The sequence below is a fragment of the Triticum dicoccoides genome, chromosome 3B (assembly GCF_002162155.2).
Source record: "Triticum dicoccoides isolate Atlit2015 ecotype Zavitan chromosome 3B, WEW_v2.0, whole genome shotgun sequence".
NCBI classification, from domain to species: domain Eukaryota; kingdom Viridiplantae; phylum Streptophyta; class Magnoliopsida; order Poales; family Poaceae; genus Triticum; species Triticum dicoccoides.
In genome coordinates, this window is record NC_041385.1 from 1,176,992 (window position 1) to 1,192,756 (window position 15,765).

The following is a 15,765-nucleotide window of genomic DNA, read 5'->3' on the forward strand; positions in this document are numbered from 1 at the left end:
CGCCCCCGCCCCCCTCCGCCGCTCACGTGCCCGCCCGCCGCGCCTCCTCCTCCACGGCATGCCGCTGCACCGCGGCCTCCTCCTCCTCCCCCACGGCGTCGGCTGCGTCGGCGGCGTCGTCTCCGTCGGCGTGGGACTGGACCCGCTGGAGCCGGCACTTCGCGGAGGTGGACCAGGCGGAGAGCTACGCCTCCGTGCTGCGCTTCCAGCTGGAGGAGGCCGTGGAGGGCGAGGACTTCGCCGAGGCCGCCGCCCTCAAGCGCGCCCTCCTCGACGCCACCGCCGACGACGCCGTCTCCCGCGTCATGGCCGAGCTCAAGGTCTCCTCGATTCGCCCGTCTCGCCCTCGCCGGCTCCGGATTCGCACCATCTTCTGCTACCTACCTAGGGTTTGTTCCCCTCACCTCACCTGTTGTTGTGATCCATCCTCGCAGAGCGCCATCGAGGAGCAGCGCTACCAGGACGCCTCCAGGCTGACCAAGCTCGCCGGAACCAGCTTGGTGAGCCCCCTTATCGCTCGCTCCTGCCTGTGATAATTCCTCTGCTTGTGATAATTTCTCTGCTGTTCAAAGTTAGCCATAATTGCAGCACGCTTGGTTTTGGTTCGATTCTAACCAATTGCATTTGCAGGTAGGTTGGTGGGTGGGATATGCGAAGGACACCGATGACTCGATTGGGAGGATTGTGCGGATAACCCCTGGTGTCGGGAGATACGTCGCCAAGAGCTACAGCCCAAGGTCCGCTTCTCATTATTTTGTAACTCATCACCTCACAACCAAGCAAATCTCTGCATATTGCTAACCAAGAGTATTTCCTTCTTTTAGGCAATTGGTCACTGCATCTTCAGGGAGCCCATTATTTGAGATATTCCTCGTCAGGGACGAAGATGAGACGTATACAATGAAGGTGCACTGATATATCTTTAGGCAGTTTAAGATAAACAATCTCTGTTATGCCCAGATGTGATATTTGTATTTACAAAAAAATTAGACAGGTGGTACACCTGCGACCCACAAAAGGAGCTTCAACTACGTCGTCATCCGTGTCATCAACACCCACAGAAGATCCAGTTAAGGCAGAGATTGAGAGTTCACCGGAGAGCAGTGCTTTATCCGAAGGCATTGCAAAGGAAGCAAACACAGATACTACATTAAAAGGAAATGAAGATGTCGAGGAGAAAGCGCAGGATACTGGAAGAACCAAGGAAAGCGGCGTCGAAGGGCTGAAAAGTGTTCTCAATTTTTTCAAGTCCCGGATTCCCGAGTTCAAAGTTCAGGTCATAAATGTGGAGGTGCCCGAGGAAGCTGAGTTAGTTGCGGATTCGTCGGAAGAGTTGGTGCAAGATGATGTGAAGAGCACATCGGAGAGTTCGTTGGAAGAGCCTAGCACCGAGGAATTCCAGGAGGAAGATGTCTCTGATGGAGATTCAGACTCGAACGACGAGAGCAAGGGGCCGGAAGTAAAGCTTTTCATCAGCGGAGTAGTTCATAATAAAGAGGAGGCTGGAGCAAAATCTTATGTTCGAGTTCCCGCTGAAATAAATAACCTGGAAAGGGACTCCTTTGAACTCTACATTCCTGGAAAAGGTTCTGATCGGGATCTGAGTGAAACAAAGGCTGCGAAACAGAAAGTCGCGGATATGGCTGCTAAATTAGCATCAGAGCTCATGCCCTCTGATGTTGCAAAGGCGTTATGGGGTACCACCAAGAGTTCCTCCAAGGTAAGACTAAGAGTGGCAGTTTAGCTGTACATGTATGTGGCTTAGAGAGTGAACTGAGTTAACATGTTGCCGGTTGTGTGAAATCTCATAATTCCTTCTACACAAAAGCTTTTAAGCATTAAGGGCACTTCCGTCATTCTGTACTTGTTTGTCTGTACTTTCTGTTTACTTGATGTGCTTATTTAGCATCTACAGAGTCTTTGATATGGTTTATATCTCCCGCTTTCAGTATCGTGTATACCTCCTGCTTTAGTGTAAACAAATTAGTGGGCTTTTCCCTTGAGAAGGTCAGGTGGGAAGCTTTGTCAGTCTGGTAAACTTTTGGAAGCCCAGCTATTTGTTGGACACTGGCTCCGCAAACTTTGGCGGTCTTTGGATTTTGACAGTTTTGGAAAAGAAAAAAAAGACTAGTTAATTCTGGTTGTACCATTTGGTGCTCAACATTTTTCCTTCTTCGATAGTTCGGGGGTGCTATCAGAGGTTATTTGCTGTGATAACGAGTCCATACTCGGAATACTGTACAGTTTGATCCTTTCTCTCCTAATTTTGACTTGTTTGATCCATGTATGGTGGTACTATCAGAGATTATATTTGGTGTGGTGACTTAGAAAAATGTGCAGTTTGATCCATTCTATCCCAACTTTGACTAGTTTGGTCCATGTATGGTGATAACTTTCCATTGCCACCAGTCCTGTAGACCATATTCCTATTCATGTAATCAAGCTAACTGATAAATGGTGGCCTCGCTGCAGATAAATAAAGAAGTCCAGGAGCTTTTAAAGCTTACACTGAGCAAGGCCCGAGTCAAGCTGACTGAGAATACCATTTTCAATCGGATCGTTACGGACTCTAATGGCTCAGATCCATTCAATGGTAAAGTTTGCTCAGTTTAGTTGATGGCTTGCTGCTTTTGTAGTCTGACAGGTGGATTCCTTGCGTACATTTAGGTCTCTATGTAGGAGCGTTTAGTCCATATGGCCCCGAAGTTGTACAGCTCCGTCGAAAGTTTGGCCATTGGAATAGTACTGATGACGTGGAGTTTTTCGAGTATGTCGAAGCGGTTAAGTTGACTGGTGATCTAAGTGTCCCTGCTGGACAGGTTTGCAGCTCTTCATTTGGTTTATACTTTCATAAATATTTTATTTATGCTTCTACAAAACCAAGCTGGCATTGTGTTTTAACTTTTTAAATTTTGGTTCAGGTAACGTTCCGTGCTAAGGTTGCGAAGGGCAGTCGTCTTGAGAATCGTGGTGCATACCCAGAAGAATTTGGTGTGGTAATTCCTGTTTACTATCCTAATTACAAATAATGCGTCTGTTTCGGATGTTTGCCTATGTGACATGTATTCTGTGCTGATTCAGTTTGTATTCAGACAAACAAAACTCATCTGCTTTAGCTTTAAATTTCATATACGCCCAAGAACATTAGCATAGTGCTCCTCAGCATACGTGTTGCATCTGTTGTATATATTTTTCAATCTAAATCTATTAAATTCTTTCAGACTGCCAGTTATAAAGGTCAGGGGAGAATAGCGCAACCTGGATTCAAAAACCCGCGGTGGGTGGATGGTGAGCTGTTGGTGCTCAATGGCAAGGTAAAATAAAATATCCGACACTGTTGCTTTTGCACCCACAGCAGCGCTGCTACTGAAATACTCCGTAAATAATTAAGCAGTGCCATGATGTATAAGTTTGTGTGTAGAATGTGCCAGTTTTGGAAACTTTTAGAGTATTGAATTATCTGATTAGCAACCGAGCTTGCAGAATATAAGCTCGGAGAATATCAGTTATCTGATCTAAGAGTTGTGCTGTAAACCTTTGGGCTCATCTCTGAACTGACAGAAGTTTGTATTCCAAATGGGTCATAAAGTTATCCACCCACATTGATGATTTTGCCATGAACTCTTTAGCGACATTGCCGTTGACGTCTCACATGGATTCCTTTTGCAGAGTGCAATCCCACACATTGGTGGCGCAGAGCTCGGTTTCTTGTACAGCGTGCCCGAGCAGAGCTTCCTGGTTCTCTTTGACCGCCTTACGCTTCCCGAGTGAACGAGATCTCGCCGAGACAAACTGGTTCTCACATGGGAGGGAATTCCATGGAGAGACAAACTGGCCTGATTTCAGGCGGCCAAAAGTAGGTTCCGCGCGGCTTTCTCCGCCATCCTTGTCCCCAGAGCGAGCTTCATGCAATGGCTGGCTCCTCACATGATCCAATCGGTTAGGCATTTTCGAGGGTACAGAGAAACATGGCATTTTGGTTCCTGGGAATATGGCTGGTATATTGAAATGTCATGTGACGTGATACAAGATAACAAACTTAGGTTGTCAAACAAGCGATGCGGTTATAGATATGTCGGGCGAGACCTTTTTCGCGGGTTTCTTTCATTTGTTCGTTTGGATGAAACCAGTTTTTGGTATTGCCTTGATGATGCTACAAAATAAAAATAAAGCTGATGCAATTGTATCCTAAATTGAAGCTGTCATGTGATGTGATCCAATCCGAGGCTTCCAAAACGCCGCGGTTATGTGTGTCTGGCGCGCGCGGTGGGTTTCTTTTTGTTCTTTGGAATGAAATGGTGCAAATGATGTTGATGCTGCAACTGAATGAAGTTTATATAGGAATGTTTCATGGAATGCCGATTTTGCGGGTTTCGTTCTGATCTCGCCTGTGTAAAAGTGGGGCCCAGTAAGCAGTGGAACAGCAGCTAAAAAAGAAAAAACTTGTTCCGTCGCCGGGACTTGAACCCGGGTCTCTCGGGTGAGAGCCGAGTATCCTAACCACCTAGACTACCACGGATTAGTGAGAAATTTAGAATGATAATTTACTTAGACAGCAAGTTGTGACAGTTCAGTTCAACACGACAACACATTAGAGCATCTCCAACACACGCGCCAATTTAGCCGCGCGCTGAAAAGAAAAACACTTTCTAACGCGCGCGGGACTGAAACTAGCGCTCCAGCAGCCGCGCAAAAATCACGCGCGGGGTAAAGTTGGTTCAGCGCGCTGTGTATTTGGTGTGCCAGCTACCGCGCGCTGGACAACGAATATTTGTGCGCGAGACCAACTACCACCCTCTTCCTCTTCGTCTGCCCCGCCACGCCCGGCGCCGTCGCCGATGAAATTGCACAGATGGAAGCCCGCACCGACATCCCCCAAACCCTCCCTATACCCACAACCCCGCCCCCGCCGTTGTCGCCGCCGCAAACCCTAGTGCGGGCTTGAGCTTCGGCTTCGCCGCCGGCGCCCCTCCTCCTCCAAGCACCGGTCTTGCGCGCGGCCTTTTCATGGCGCCCCGAACCACCTCGCATGGTGGTGAAATGGCGTTGCCGCCCGCCGTGAAGCCACGGGGTTCTGTCTCCAAGCGACCGAATGCGGCGGCAGCGGCGACCGAAAAGAAGAAGAAAGGGGACGACGCTCCTAGACGCATGAAGAAGAAACTTGCATCGCATCTGGCCGCGCGTCCGCTGCCCGAAGCGCTGGAAAGCTCATAATTTGTTGCGCCGGCGGCCGATGCGCACAAGGTGTTTGATGAAATGCCTACAAGGTATGGTTTTTTTTCCCTCTTTTCTTTTTGCTGTATACATATGGATAGCTTGATTAGTTTTTCTTTATCATACTTTGTAGTTTCAATGATGACACATACATGTCAACTATGGGTGTTGGCTCCAACAATTCTCATTGGTCTCAAACCAATGAAGTGCATGAGGATGATCATTAGTATGAAGTGGATGAGGATGGTGAGGGTATCGTCGATGCACCAAAAAAAAGGGTGTGCAACTACACAATTAGGAAGACGTCTTGCTATGCAATACATGGTTGACCGTGTCTATGGATGCCACCGTTGGAGGGGACCAATCTAGAGATACATATTGGTTTCAGATGAAGGAGTTCTTTGATACACACAACAAGAGTGGTATTGAGCGCACCGATAGATCTCTTCGCTCCCGGTGGTCGACGATCAACGAAGATTGTCAAAAGTGGGTGGCGGCAATGAAGTCGATTGACACGTTGAGCCCAAGTGGCACTAATGATAGAGATAGGGTAAGTGACATTTCTTTATGTTCCATGTTGACGCTTCATCTTTTGTGTTTTAAGTAGTAAATTTTCTTTTGTTTGTAGCTCAATATTGCACAAAACTTGTTTCACGGAGAAGAGAAGAAGACCAAGAAAGGCAAGGTCAAGAGAAGGACAACATTTGGGTTGCCCTGTTGCTACGGAGTGTTGAAGGATGAAGAAAAATGGAAGCCCCATGATGATGTCGAAGAGGGGAGCAAGAAACACAAGAGAACTATTGATTTGGATGATGATGATGAGGAGGAGGCATCAAGTGATGGCGGCAAGAGGAGCCCAACACCAAACTCGATTGCCTACTCCAAGCCTAAAAGACCAAATGGAGATAAACAAGCAAGAGAAAATAAGAAGAAAAAGGGAGTGGATGATGAGATAAAGAATGTTATGGATGCTATTGTGAAGGAAAGGAAGGAAGCAAACGAGGATAGGAGGCTGGCAAGGAGCCAAGAGTCGGTGGCGGAGGAGAGGAGGGTGGCGGCCGAGGAGAGGAAGGTGGCATTTGAAGAAATTAGGCATAGAGGAGCAACTAGATTATTGGAATGGGAGAAGTACTTGATCTTCACAGACACATCTAACCTCGATGCCAGGAAAAAGGAGTTCATCAACCTTTTCCGTGATGAATTCTTGGTCCAAAAAAGGTTGACGACCATGGGAGGCTTGGGAGCTACCATGGGAGGCTTGGGAACAAGCATGGGAGCCATGAGCGCCATGTCCGGCATGGGTGGCATGGGACCACCCGCGGGAGGCATGAGTGGCTTCGGAGCTATAATGAGAGGCATGAGTTTTGGGTCTCTCAATGGGAGGCATGGTAGCACCTCCGGGTGACATGGGAGGCATGGGAGCACCTCCGGATGACATGGGTGGACGCATGGCTTTCGGTGTGCCTCACATGCCTTCGCATGATGCCTTTGGAGATAGTGCCAACACCATCCGAGTTTCCAATGAGAAAGACGAGAAAGAAGAGGAGGAAGAAACGGATGAAGAGGAGGATAAAGAAGATGAGGCATGATTGTTGATGTTTCATTCGTTTGTGTGAACTAATTTGTCATGAACTTGGTTGTGGTTTAGGTGATTTTGAACTATGCCATGTTGCCCTAACTCATTATTTTGCATATTTGTTATGTTTGAGATCATCTTATTGTCAAATTGATGTGTGCTGTTTCATATGTGCCTAGCGCTGGTTGATCACGCGCGCTGGATTTTGTAGCGCCTACTGCGCTGCAACGGCGCGCTAAAATTTGCAGCGCCTAGTAAAGCAACCCAGCCCCCACGCGCGAAAATGCTATTTCGGCGTTGTAAATGTTTTTTAGTGCGCGGTCGCGCGTGTGTTGGAGATGCTCTTAGGCCATACAAGGACACAACTCCATTTTTCTTTTGAAGGTATACAAGGACACAATTACAAGCAGGCTAGTATTGAATATCATATTACATTAGCTAGTGCAACACTGCTGCTAACTGATTCCATTTTGAAAGTTCCGTCCTTCACACACAGCTTACTTGACCAGAAGGTGGAAGATGGCTTGGCTACTGCCACACTGCTGCTGCTATACTCGCCGGCTGGCAATACTTGATTGGCCCTACTAACCCAACCCGAGTGCAGAATCAGGCGGAGGGTGTCATACAGTGATCCTTGACGGTCTTCGTGGACAACCTAGCCATGCCGGACAACCGGGTGCATCAATCTATATAGCTTTAGAAGAAAATCTAGCAACATCAAGCGTTGACGTCTAGCTGGAGGCGAAGGTTCTGGGCATGCCACAGAGCATCGACCGCCGTCTTGGCTTAGCTCCCCAACAAGGGTCAATGTCCTACGGAGTTGGCCAAGGTATCATTCATGTGCTTCCATGGATGTCATACATAGTTGCATTAAGGTTGTTGGCGAGTGACCGTGGGACACGATATGGTGCACACATGTCGCAATGTTGACAATGATCGCACCATAAGCATGCCTTTCTTTGGCCTTAGTCGGTTACATTAGGGTAAACCCTGAAATTCTTGATGCCTCCAAAGCCTACATGACCCATAACCAATGCTATGTGTGTCATCTTTTTTCTGTTTGTATGAAAGTGCAACTGTATATATCTAGGACATGTTTGGCTAGCACGCCATAAGCTAAGGTCTCCACAGGTGTTTGTTGTGTGCTTGCTTCGTAGGGTTCTAATGAGGGAAATGAGAGAAGAAGTGGGGTATATATCGAGTCAGATATGAGTGTGATCTTGGTTGTGAGAAAAAGAAACTCATGAACAATTATTACTCTCATTACATTCTCGCGCTAAGGAACACCTATCCACTTCGTAAGTATTCTTAGAGCATGTGAGAAGGGGGGAAATGTAGTGTCCTCTCAGCGTTGGTATGTCCTTGCAGGTGGACTGAGATCTTATGGTAGTTGGTAGAGTTGAGTTTGTATCGAATAATTGAATAAACCAACAAAATTAATGATGGCCAAATGATTACTACATGCCCTCATTCCGTGACTATACATTGACATCAAAGCCAAGAACAAAAAAAAAGTATGAATTGACATTGTGGATCATTAGTTCAATTTTATGGTTCTTGTGCGTCATCATGGTAGAGATTAAGTTGATGGCCCAAATTCGTCACCATGTCCAAATCAATCTTACAATGTTGTGTACGTATGCATCAAAACAACTATTTCCTTTGAGTTTAGTTTTGCCTGCTAACTCCTCGAAATGTTGAGCATGTTTGGTTACTGTCTTGGCCAATTCACCTCCGCCAAGCAGCAATCTCCGGCGTCCGATTTGAGGGGCCTGGGTTTGCATGTTGCTGACTTGGTGTGAGCCCCCAATCAGTAGTGAAGCGACCGCCCAGCTACCTTGGGCAGTTGCCCGGGCTCCACCGACAAACCCTTCATTGGTATTAGTGTTGTACGAGTGTTCTGTTTCAATTTTGATAGGCATTTTCTTGCCAAGGAAATTCTCCCTCCATCTCAAAATGTAAGACGTTTTCTGACACTAGTGTAGTGTCAAAAAACGTCTTACATTATGGGACGAAAGGAGTAGTTGTCAAACCCTGCCCAGGCTTCTTGTACGTGCTGCTGATGAACAAACATACTTTGTTTGGGACCCAAAACAACAGTTTTGAAGTTATAGAACTAAACTGACCCACCTTCAATAGTTTAAAGACCTAAAACTGCAGTTTTAAAATTACAGGACTAAACTTACACATCTCCTATAGTTTAGGACTTATGATGCATCTTACTCAATGATAAATTTAAGCTAGCCTACCCAGTTAATTTTGCGGAATATGATTAGGATAGCAAGCTCTTGGGTTGGGAGAGCCAGGTCACTGGGTGCTTTCCTGCAAAGCCTGACTGAACCTCGTTGGCTCATTTCCAATCATGAGCTCCCAACACTCTGTTAGTACAACATATGATCTACAGTCAATGCATCTTGCAACTCTCAATGTCTCCCAATCCTACGTACTATCCATGATTTTCATCGGCCTGTCATGCTTAATTTGTGTCATCGACTTAACTTGTGTGGATGCTAATGCATTCGCATGTCTACGATTCTTCGTCATACTTAGTGCATCTTGAGCTGTGGTGGATATATTCTAGATTCCGAGGGTCCTAAAGAGATGGCATAGAAGGTTGTGGTGGATAACAAGCACAGTTGGAGTGTAATCTTGATGTGTTGCATCAGAGACTTTATATAAAACTGTGGGAGGAGTGGTTTATTGATCTTTACCTCTCATTATTCTCTCGCTATGGTGCACCTACCACTTTGCATGTAATCTTAGAGCCAGTGAGCAGGGAATTAATAATGCAATGGGTCCTTTCTGTTCGAGGCATGGTACCGTAAATTTGAGGCAGTTGCTAAGGATTAGTGGCACATCATGCATGACAGTCACATGACAAGCTACTTGATACTCCATATGCGCCAAATCCCTTTTAGTTTTGTTGTCAGAGGGGCCTTTCAATTTCATTGACTTTAAAATATAAGACACAATTTTTTAAGAAGCCAAACATTATAATTTTTTCCATATATTTTTGTGCATATTCTCGATTATATTGAAGAAAAAAAAATCCATTTTACTATCCTGAATAAAGTGGGTGGTTCACTTTACCCCCTGATCTATTTTTTAGCTTCTTTTACCCCTAAACAAACCCAAACCGGACAAAACACCCCATGGCTGGTTTTTCTCCACCCGCTGCTGATGTGGCACTAGTCAACGGCGGTTTTAACCTAGGTGGGGCCCCCTTGTCAGGTTTCTCTCGCCTCTCTCTCTAGGTCGGATTCGCCGCCGACCGAAGGAGCTCGCCCCGGGCCGATCCGGGCCCAGGAGCCGCCACCCTCTCCCCGTCATCGCGCCGGCGCCCTGCCAGAGGAGCCGCATCCAGCGCCAGTCGTGGATCGCCCCGTCCCAGCATCGCCGCCTCTCGCCGACCCTGCCGGCCACGTCATCCCGCTGCCGCGCCCGAGTCACCCACACCCCACTTCCATCACCGCATCACCAGGAGCCGCCACCCTCTCCCCGCCATCACGCCGGCGTCCTGCCATAGGAGCCTCGTCCCACGCTATCGCGGATCGCCCTGCCCCTCGCCGACATCGCCGGCCACGCCATCTGCCACCGCGCGAGCCCGCCCCGAGTACCCACCGCCGATGGTTGCCACCACTGCCTCGACCCCGCGCGCCACCGCCTCCTGCCAACCCCGCCTGGCCCTGCTCTGCTCGCCGGCGGGTGCAGTGGCAGCTAGAGAGAGAGAGAGAGAGAGGGAGAGAGAGAGACCTGACAAGGGGGCCCCACCTAGATCAAAACCGCCGTTGACTAGTGCCACATCAGCAGCGGGTGGAGAAAATCTAGCCAGGGGGTGTTTTGCCTGGTTTGGGTTTTTTTGGGGGTAAAGGAGACAAAAAACTACCACAATTCGTGGAACCGTGTCTACAAACTACCACTTTACAAATTTGTGCGGAAAACTACCACTTTTTCACTAATCTTTGACTAAAAACTACCATGTATGAAAAGTGGCCGATTCGACTTGTTTAAACTCGATTATGACAGGGTTGGCCCACACGTAAGCATTGACCGTTAGCGGCCGCGCCGCCGGAGCACTGCCGGCCAAGATCCGCCACGGGCAGGCCCCAGGCCGCCGCCTGGTCGCTCGCCGTGCCTGCAGGTCACGCCGCAGGGAGGCTCCAAGCCGCCGCCCGGTCGCCATGGACCCGTTTGTGCTTGTCGGCGTCCGCGGCGCCGTCTGGGCGCTCCATGCGGGGAGCGGCGAGGAGTAGCGGCTGCGGATTCCACCCCCACCGAGCAGGTGACTCCTCGAGGCGTCGCGGGAGGCGGGGCAGCTCCGGCGGCGAAGGGCGCGGGGCGGGCGGCTCCGGCGGCGAAGGGCAGCGGCGGCGGCTCCAGGGGCGAAGGGCGGCGGGCGGCACCCGCGGCCAAGGGCGGTGGCTCCAGCGGCGAGCGGTTTCCGCGGCTGCACCTGTTGGCCACGCTGGCGCCTGAACTATGGGCCCGGCCTGGCAGAAACGTGATTAACCGCGGTGAAGCGGGCGGTTCCACGACTTGGTATTTTTTTTGCTACTAATTAGGTGAAAAGTGGTAGTTTTCCGCACAAAATCGTAAAGTGATAGTTTCTGGGTACGTTTCCATGAAATGTGATAGTTTTTGTTTAAATACCCGGGGTAAAAGAAGCAGAAAAATAGAGTAGGGGGTAAAGTGAACCACCCATTTTATTCAGGGTAGTAAAATGGACTTTTTTCTATATTGAATAACCCTTTAATTCGCACCGTTCCTTGTCATAAGCCAGTTAGGGCCCTAGATATCCTTTCGTGACATCCTTAAAACGGTAAGCCATGTCGTTCTGTGACAGGAAATTGATGTGAAATAGGTTCGCGAAACCAAAATTTCGAGTGAGTGCAATGGAGGTATATTGGAAGCCAAGTTTGGCAAGTCATGGCGCAAACAAGCCATCCTTGTATTATAGTTGCACGACTGATGGAAGAGTGAATTTAATTTTTTTTAATCCATTTATCAAATTCTCATTCGGATTAACCCATTTAGTGAGTATTCTGACAATTATAACTCTATTCAGCGATCTACCATGTGGGCAGGTGTCTGTTTGTCAACAGGTACACATGGCATGTCACGTCACAATTTTCCTTCTCATGTCCCCCTCCCCCCAACATGTAGAATGGCTGAGCCGGATACAATTTTTTTTCTCACCATTGTGAGGTATACGCACGCATCTCTTTCTCCATGTCACACAACTAATTATTCATTGCTTCCACTTCATTCTTCTTCACCAAATTTGCTTTCAGGTGTTGCATCATACCAGACATAGGTGGAGATCAGCATGACCCGAAGCCCAATAAAAATAATTTACTACATGAAAAAGATCTAATAAAATCATAATAAAAATTGCATGATGCGTCTATTTCAAGCAATATCGGACATTTCCTAACAAAAATGGCATACATTTTCTTGCTTTTCCTGTGTGGCATCTAAAAAAGCAAACCTTTGAGACATGCATAGTCATGGAATGAAGGCATGTAGTAATTTTTCCACCGCAAACCATTGCGTCGTTGTCTACTTGGAGACAGAGATACCGGAAAGGCCATAGAGCACTGATCGCCTCATCCCAACATATCTCCCTGACAAGAATTCTTGATGCGTCCCAAGCCTACATTACTCATGACCAGCGACATCTGTTTGGCTGGGGCACCATGCGCTAAGGTCTCCACACAGGTATGTGGTGTGCTAGCTTCATGGCTAGGCATATGATGAGAGAAAAGAGAGAAACGAAGGTGACACATATATATATTGAGTCAGATATGAGTGTGATCTTCATCGTGATAAAGAAAAATAAAAAGCTTCCGGGCAATTATATAGCTCTCATTATTTTTGGCACACCTACACACTGCAACTAACCTTTGAGCATCTGAGGAGGCGAGAGATGAAGTGTTTGCGACTCCCTAGTATTGGTATGTCCTTGCAACGGACCAAGAACATACTATGGCAGGTAGTGGTGAGCAAGGTTTTAATTTCACAAGCAGAATTTTTTGGTCCTCACTGAAATATGCAAAATTTCAGTTTTTTTCTGCAGACTTTGATATATCAAAATTCACTTTATTTTAACCAATTTTGATGTAATTATACTTTTTCTTGGAAATAGTTTGAATCTGACTCGAATTTGAGCGTTAAAATATTACGGTACCTACCGAAAATACTGATACTTTGTTGAATTTTGTAACCTTGGTGTTGAGTTTGTATCGAGTGATTGTACAAACCCGCAAATTTTAATTGTTGATTAATTACCATTGTTGATGTACACATCAGAACAACTATATATCTCCTTTGAAATTCCTTCTGCCTGGCTGCTCCTCTCCGAATGTCTTCTGCCGCACATGATTAGCGGCCTCTGGCATAAGATACAAGCAACGCTACCCTCTGCTCCCCTCAGTCAGTTATGTGGAAGCAAGGTCTTGAGTTGGGGAGCGAGCACTAGTGCATGCACGCAAACAGTTTAACACCTTTCGCTGACGCAATTTTGACTGGATGTAAGCTCAGACTAACACCTCTATGGTGTGTTTTGCATCGCTAAAAAAATAGTTCTCCAAGTACCCCAGATGTCTATCTGGTGAACTGTTATAAAAAAGTCCAATTTGCATAGTAGGAAGGAAAAGAGAAGTGCAAAATTTCACTGCGTTTTACTTTTCTCTCGAAGCCGTGGATGCCGCAGCCCACACTGATGATTTTCCTATGAACTCTTTAGTGACATTGCCCCTGACGTCTGACATCGATTCTTTTTTGCAGTGTGCAATCCCACACATTGGTGGCACATAGCTCGGTTTCCTGTACAACGTGCCTGAGCAGAGCTTCCTGGTTCTCTTTGGCTGCCTTACGCTTCCCGAGTGAATGTGATGTCGCCGAGATGAGCTGGTTCTGACATGGCAATTCCATGGAGAGACAAACTGGCCCGATTTCGGGCGGCCAAAAGTAGGTTCTGCGCAGTTTTCTCCGTCATCCTCATCCTCAGAGTGAGCTTCCCGGAGACGGCTCTGACTCCTCACAGGATCCAATCGGTTCGGCATTTTCAAGGGTACAGAGAAACATGGCATTCTGCTTCCTGGGAATATTGCTGGTATATTGAACTGTCATGTGACGTGATACAACAAAACAAAACTTAGGATGTCAAACAAGCGACACGGTTATAGGTATGTCGGGCGAGACCTTTTTCGCGGGTTTCTTTCATTTGTTCGTTTGGATGAAACCAGTTTTTGGTACTGCCTTGATGCTACCAAATAAAATAAAGCCGATACAATTGTATCCTAATGCTTCATTCTACCGTTTTTAGACTCAGTGGGTTGGTTCTGTAATATACTTATGCTAAACTGTAGTTTCTATGTAGCCTCTATTCTTATAACAGAGTTGGTAACGCTCTGGGGCTGGATTTTCCTGAAATTCAGGCCTCGGACCACTCCCGTTGGTTTCTTCCTTGCCTTGGGGTTTTCGGGGAGGAGAAGGGATGGCTTCTCCTTCCTCCTCAATTTGGCAGTGAAGTGTTTCGTAGGGGAGTGGAGTATCATGCTGGGGAGTTCCTCCTTTTTATCTTTCTCTGTAGTGAGACCTGGTGATTTCTATTAATGGAATTCGGAGAGACTGCTCTCTTTTATAAAAAAAAACAATTGTATCCTAAATTGAGCTGTCATGTGATACGGTACAACGCCGCGGTTATAGTGATTGGCGAGGTGGGTTTCTTCATCCGTTCGTTCGAATGAAATGGTGCGAAACATACTTATTCCGTGGGGCCCGGTAACTAGTAAAACAACAAAAATATCTTATTTTTGTGGAAAAGGCCATGATAATGACAGTATGGCCCAGTAACCAGTGAAACACCTAAAAGAGGATGGCAAAAAAAACTGAAAAATTATGTCGCCGGGACCTTTAGCCCGGGTCTCTCCAATGAGAGCCAAGTATCCTAACCACCTAGACTACGACAGAGTTTGTGTGCTATTAACAATGACAAACTAGTTAGTCAAATGAAATTGTGACAGTTCACTGTGATGCCAACCATAACACCTTAGGCTCAGTCTGCACTTCCTGTTGCTATACTGAAATCTGTTAATCACTATGGAAATCTTGGCGCTTCTACTGATACAAAAGAAAATAAATCTACCCACACACCTTAAAGAACTTACATGTCAACGGTCAATTGTCATATAATCCTTTTTTTGCGGGAGAACTGTCATATAATCAGGAGCACAACTCCGTTTTTCTAGTCAAGGCATACAATGATGTCATCCAGTCATCCTTGACGGTCTTCATGACAACCGAGCCATGCCAGACAACCGGCAGTATCAATATATATACCTTTAGAACAAAAATCTAGTAATGCATGCCTTGCCGTCTAGCTAGAAGTGAAGGATGGTATGTCACAGAGCATCGACCGCCATCTTGGCTCAGCTCCCCAACAAGGGGGCAATAGCTTGCCAAGTTGGCCCACGGTATCATTTATGTGCTTCCATGGGTGGCATACATGGTAGCATTAAGGTTGACGGTGAGTGACAATGGAACACGGTAGGGTGGGCGATGGTCGCAACATTCACAGCACCCGCACCACCAACAACCTTTCTTCAGCCTTTGTCGGTTGCATGAGCGTGCAACCTGAAATTCTTGATGCCTCCAAAGCCTACATGGCCCATGACCAATAACATGTGTGTCAACTTTTTTTCTGTTTGTATCATTGTATGGAAGTGCAACTATATATACTTACGACATCATTGGCCAGCACGCCATAAGCTAAGGTCTCCACACGTGTATTATTGTGCTTGCTTCGTAGGGTTCTAATGGGAGAAACAAGAGAAGCAAGCGGGATATATATTGAGTCAGATATGTTCTTGCTTGTGAGAAAAATAAACTCATGCACAATTATAGCTCTCATTACTTTATCCCGCTGCGGAACACCTATCCACTTTCCAAGTATTCTTAGAGCATGTGAGAAG

The 15,765-nt window shown here is 46.9% G+C and overlaps 1 protein-coding gene and 1 non-coding gene across 2 annotated transcripts; one reads left to right on the top strand and one right to left on the bottom strand.

Annotated features, from left to right (window-relative positions):
- Positions 1-2: 2 nt before the first annotated feature.
- LOC119282811 (protein EXECUTER 2, chloroplastic-like) lies at positions 3-4,193 on the top strand (the record flags this gene model as incomplete). The annotated part of the gene is made up of 10 exons (XM_037562886.1): positions 3-320; positions 435-500; positions 631-737; positions 825-906; positions 995-1,720; positions 2,473-2,593; positions 2,668-2,819; positions 2,922-2,996; positions 3,222-3,314; positions 3,670-4,193. Coding segments are annotated over 10 exons (1,842 nt in total), but the record flags the coding sequence as incomplete, so codon positions are not given.
- A 253-nt stretch (positions 4,194-4,446) lies between these two features.
- TRNAE-CUC lies at positions 4,447-4,519 on the bottom strand. Its single transcript has one exon. It is a non-coding gene; the product is annotated as a tRNA-Glu (tRNA).
- Between the last annotated feature and the right edge of the window lie 11,246 nt (positions 4,520-15,765).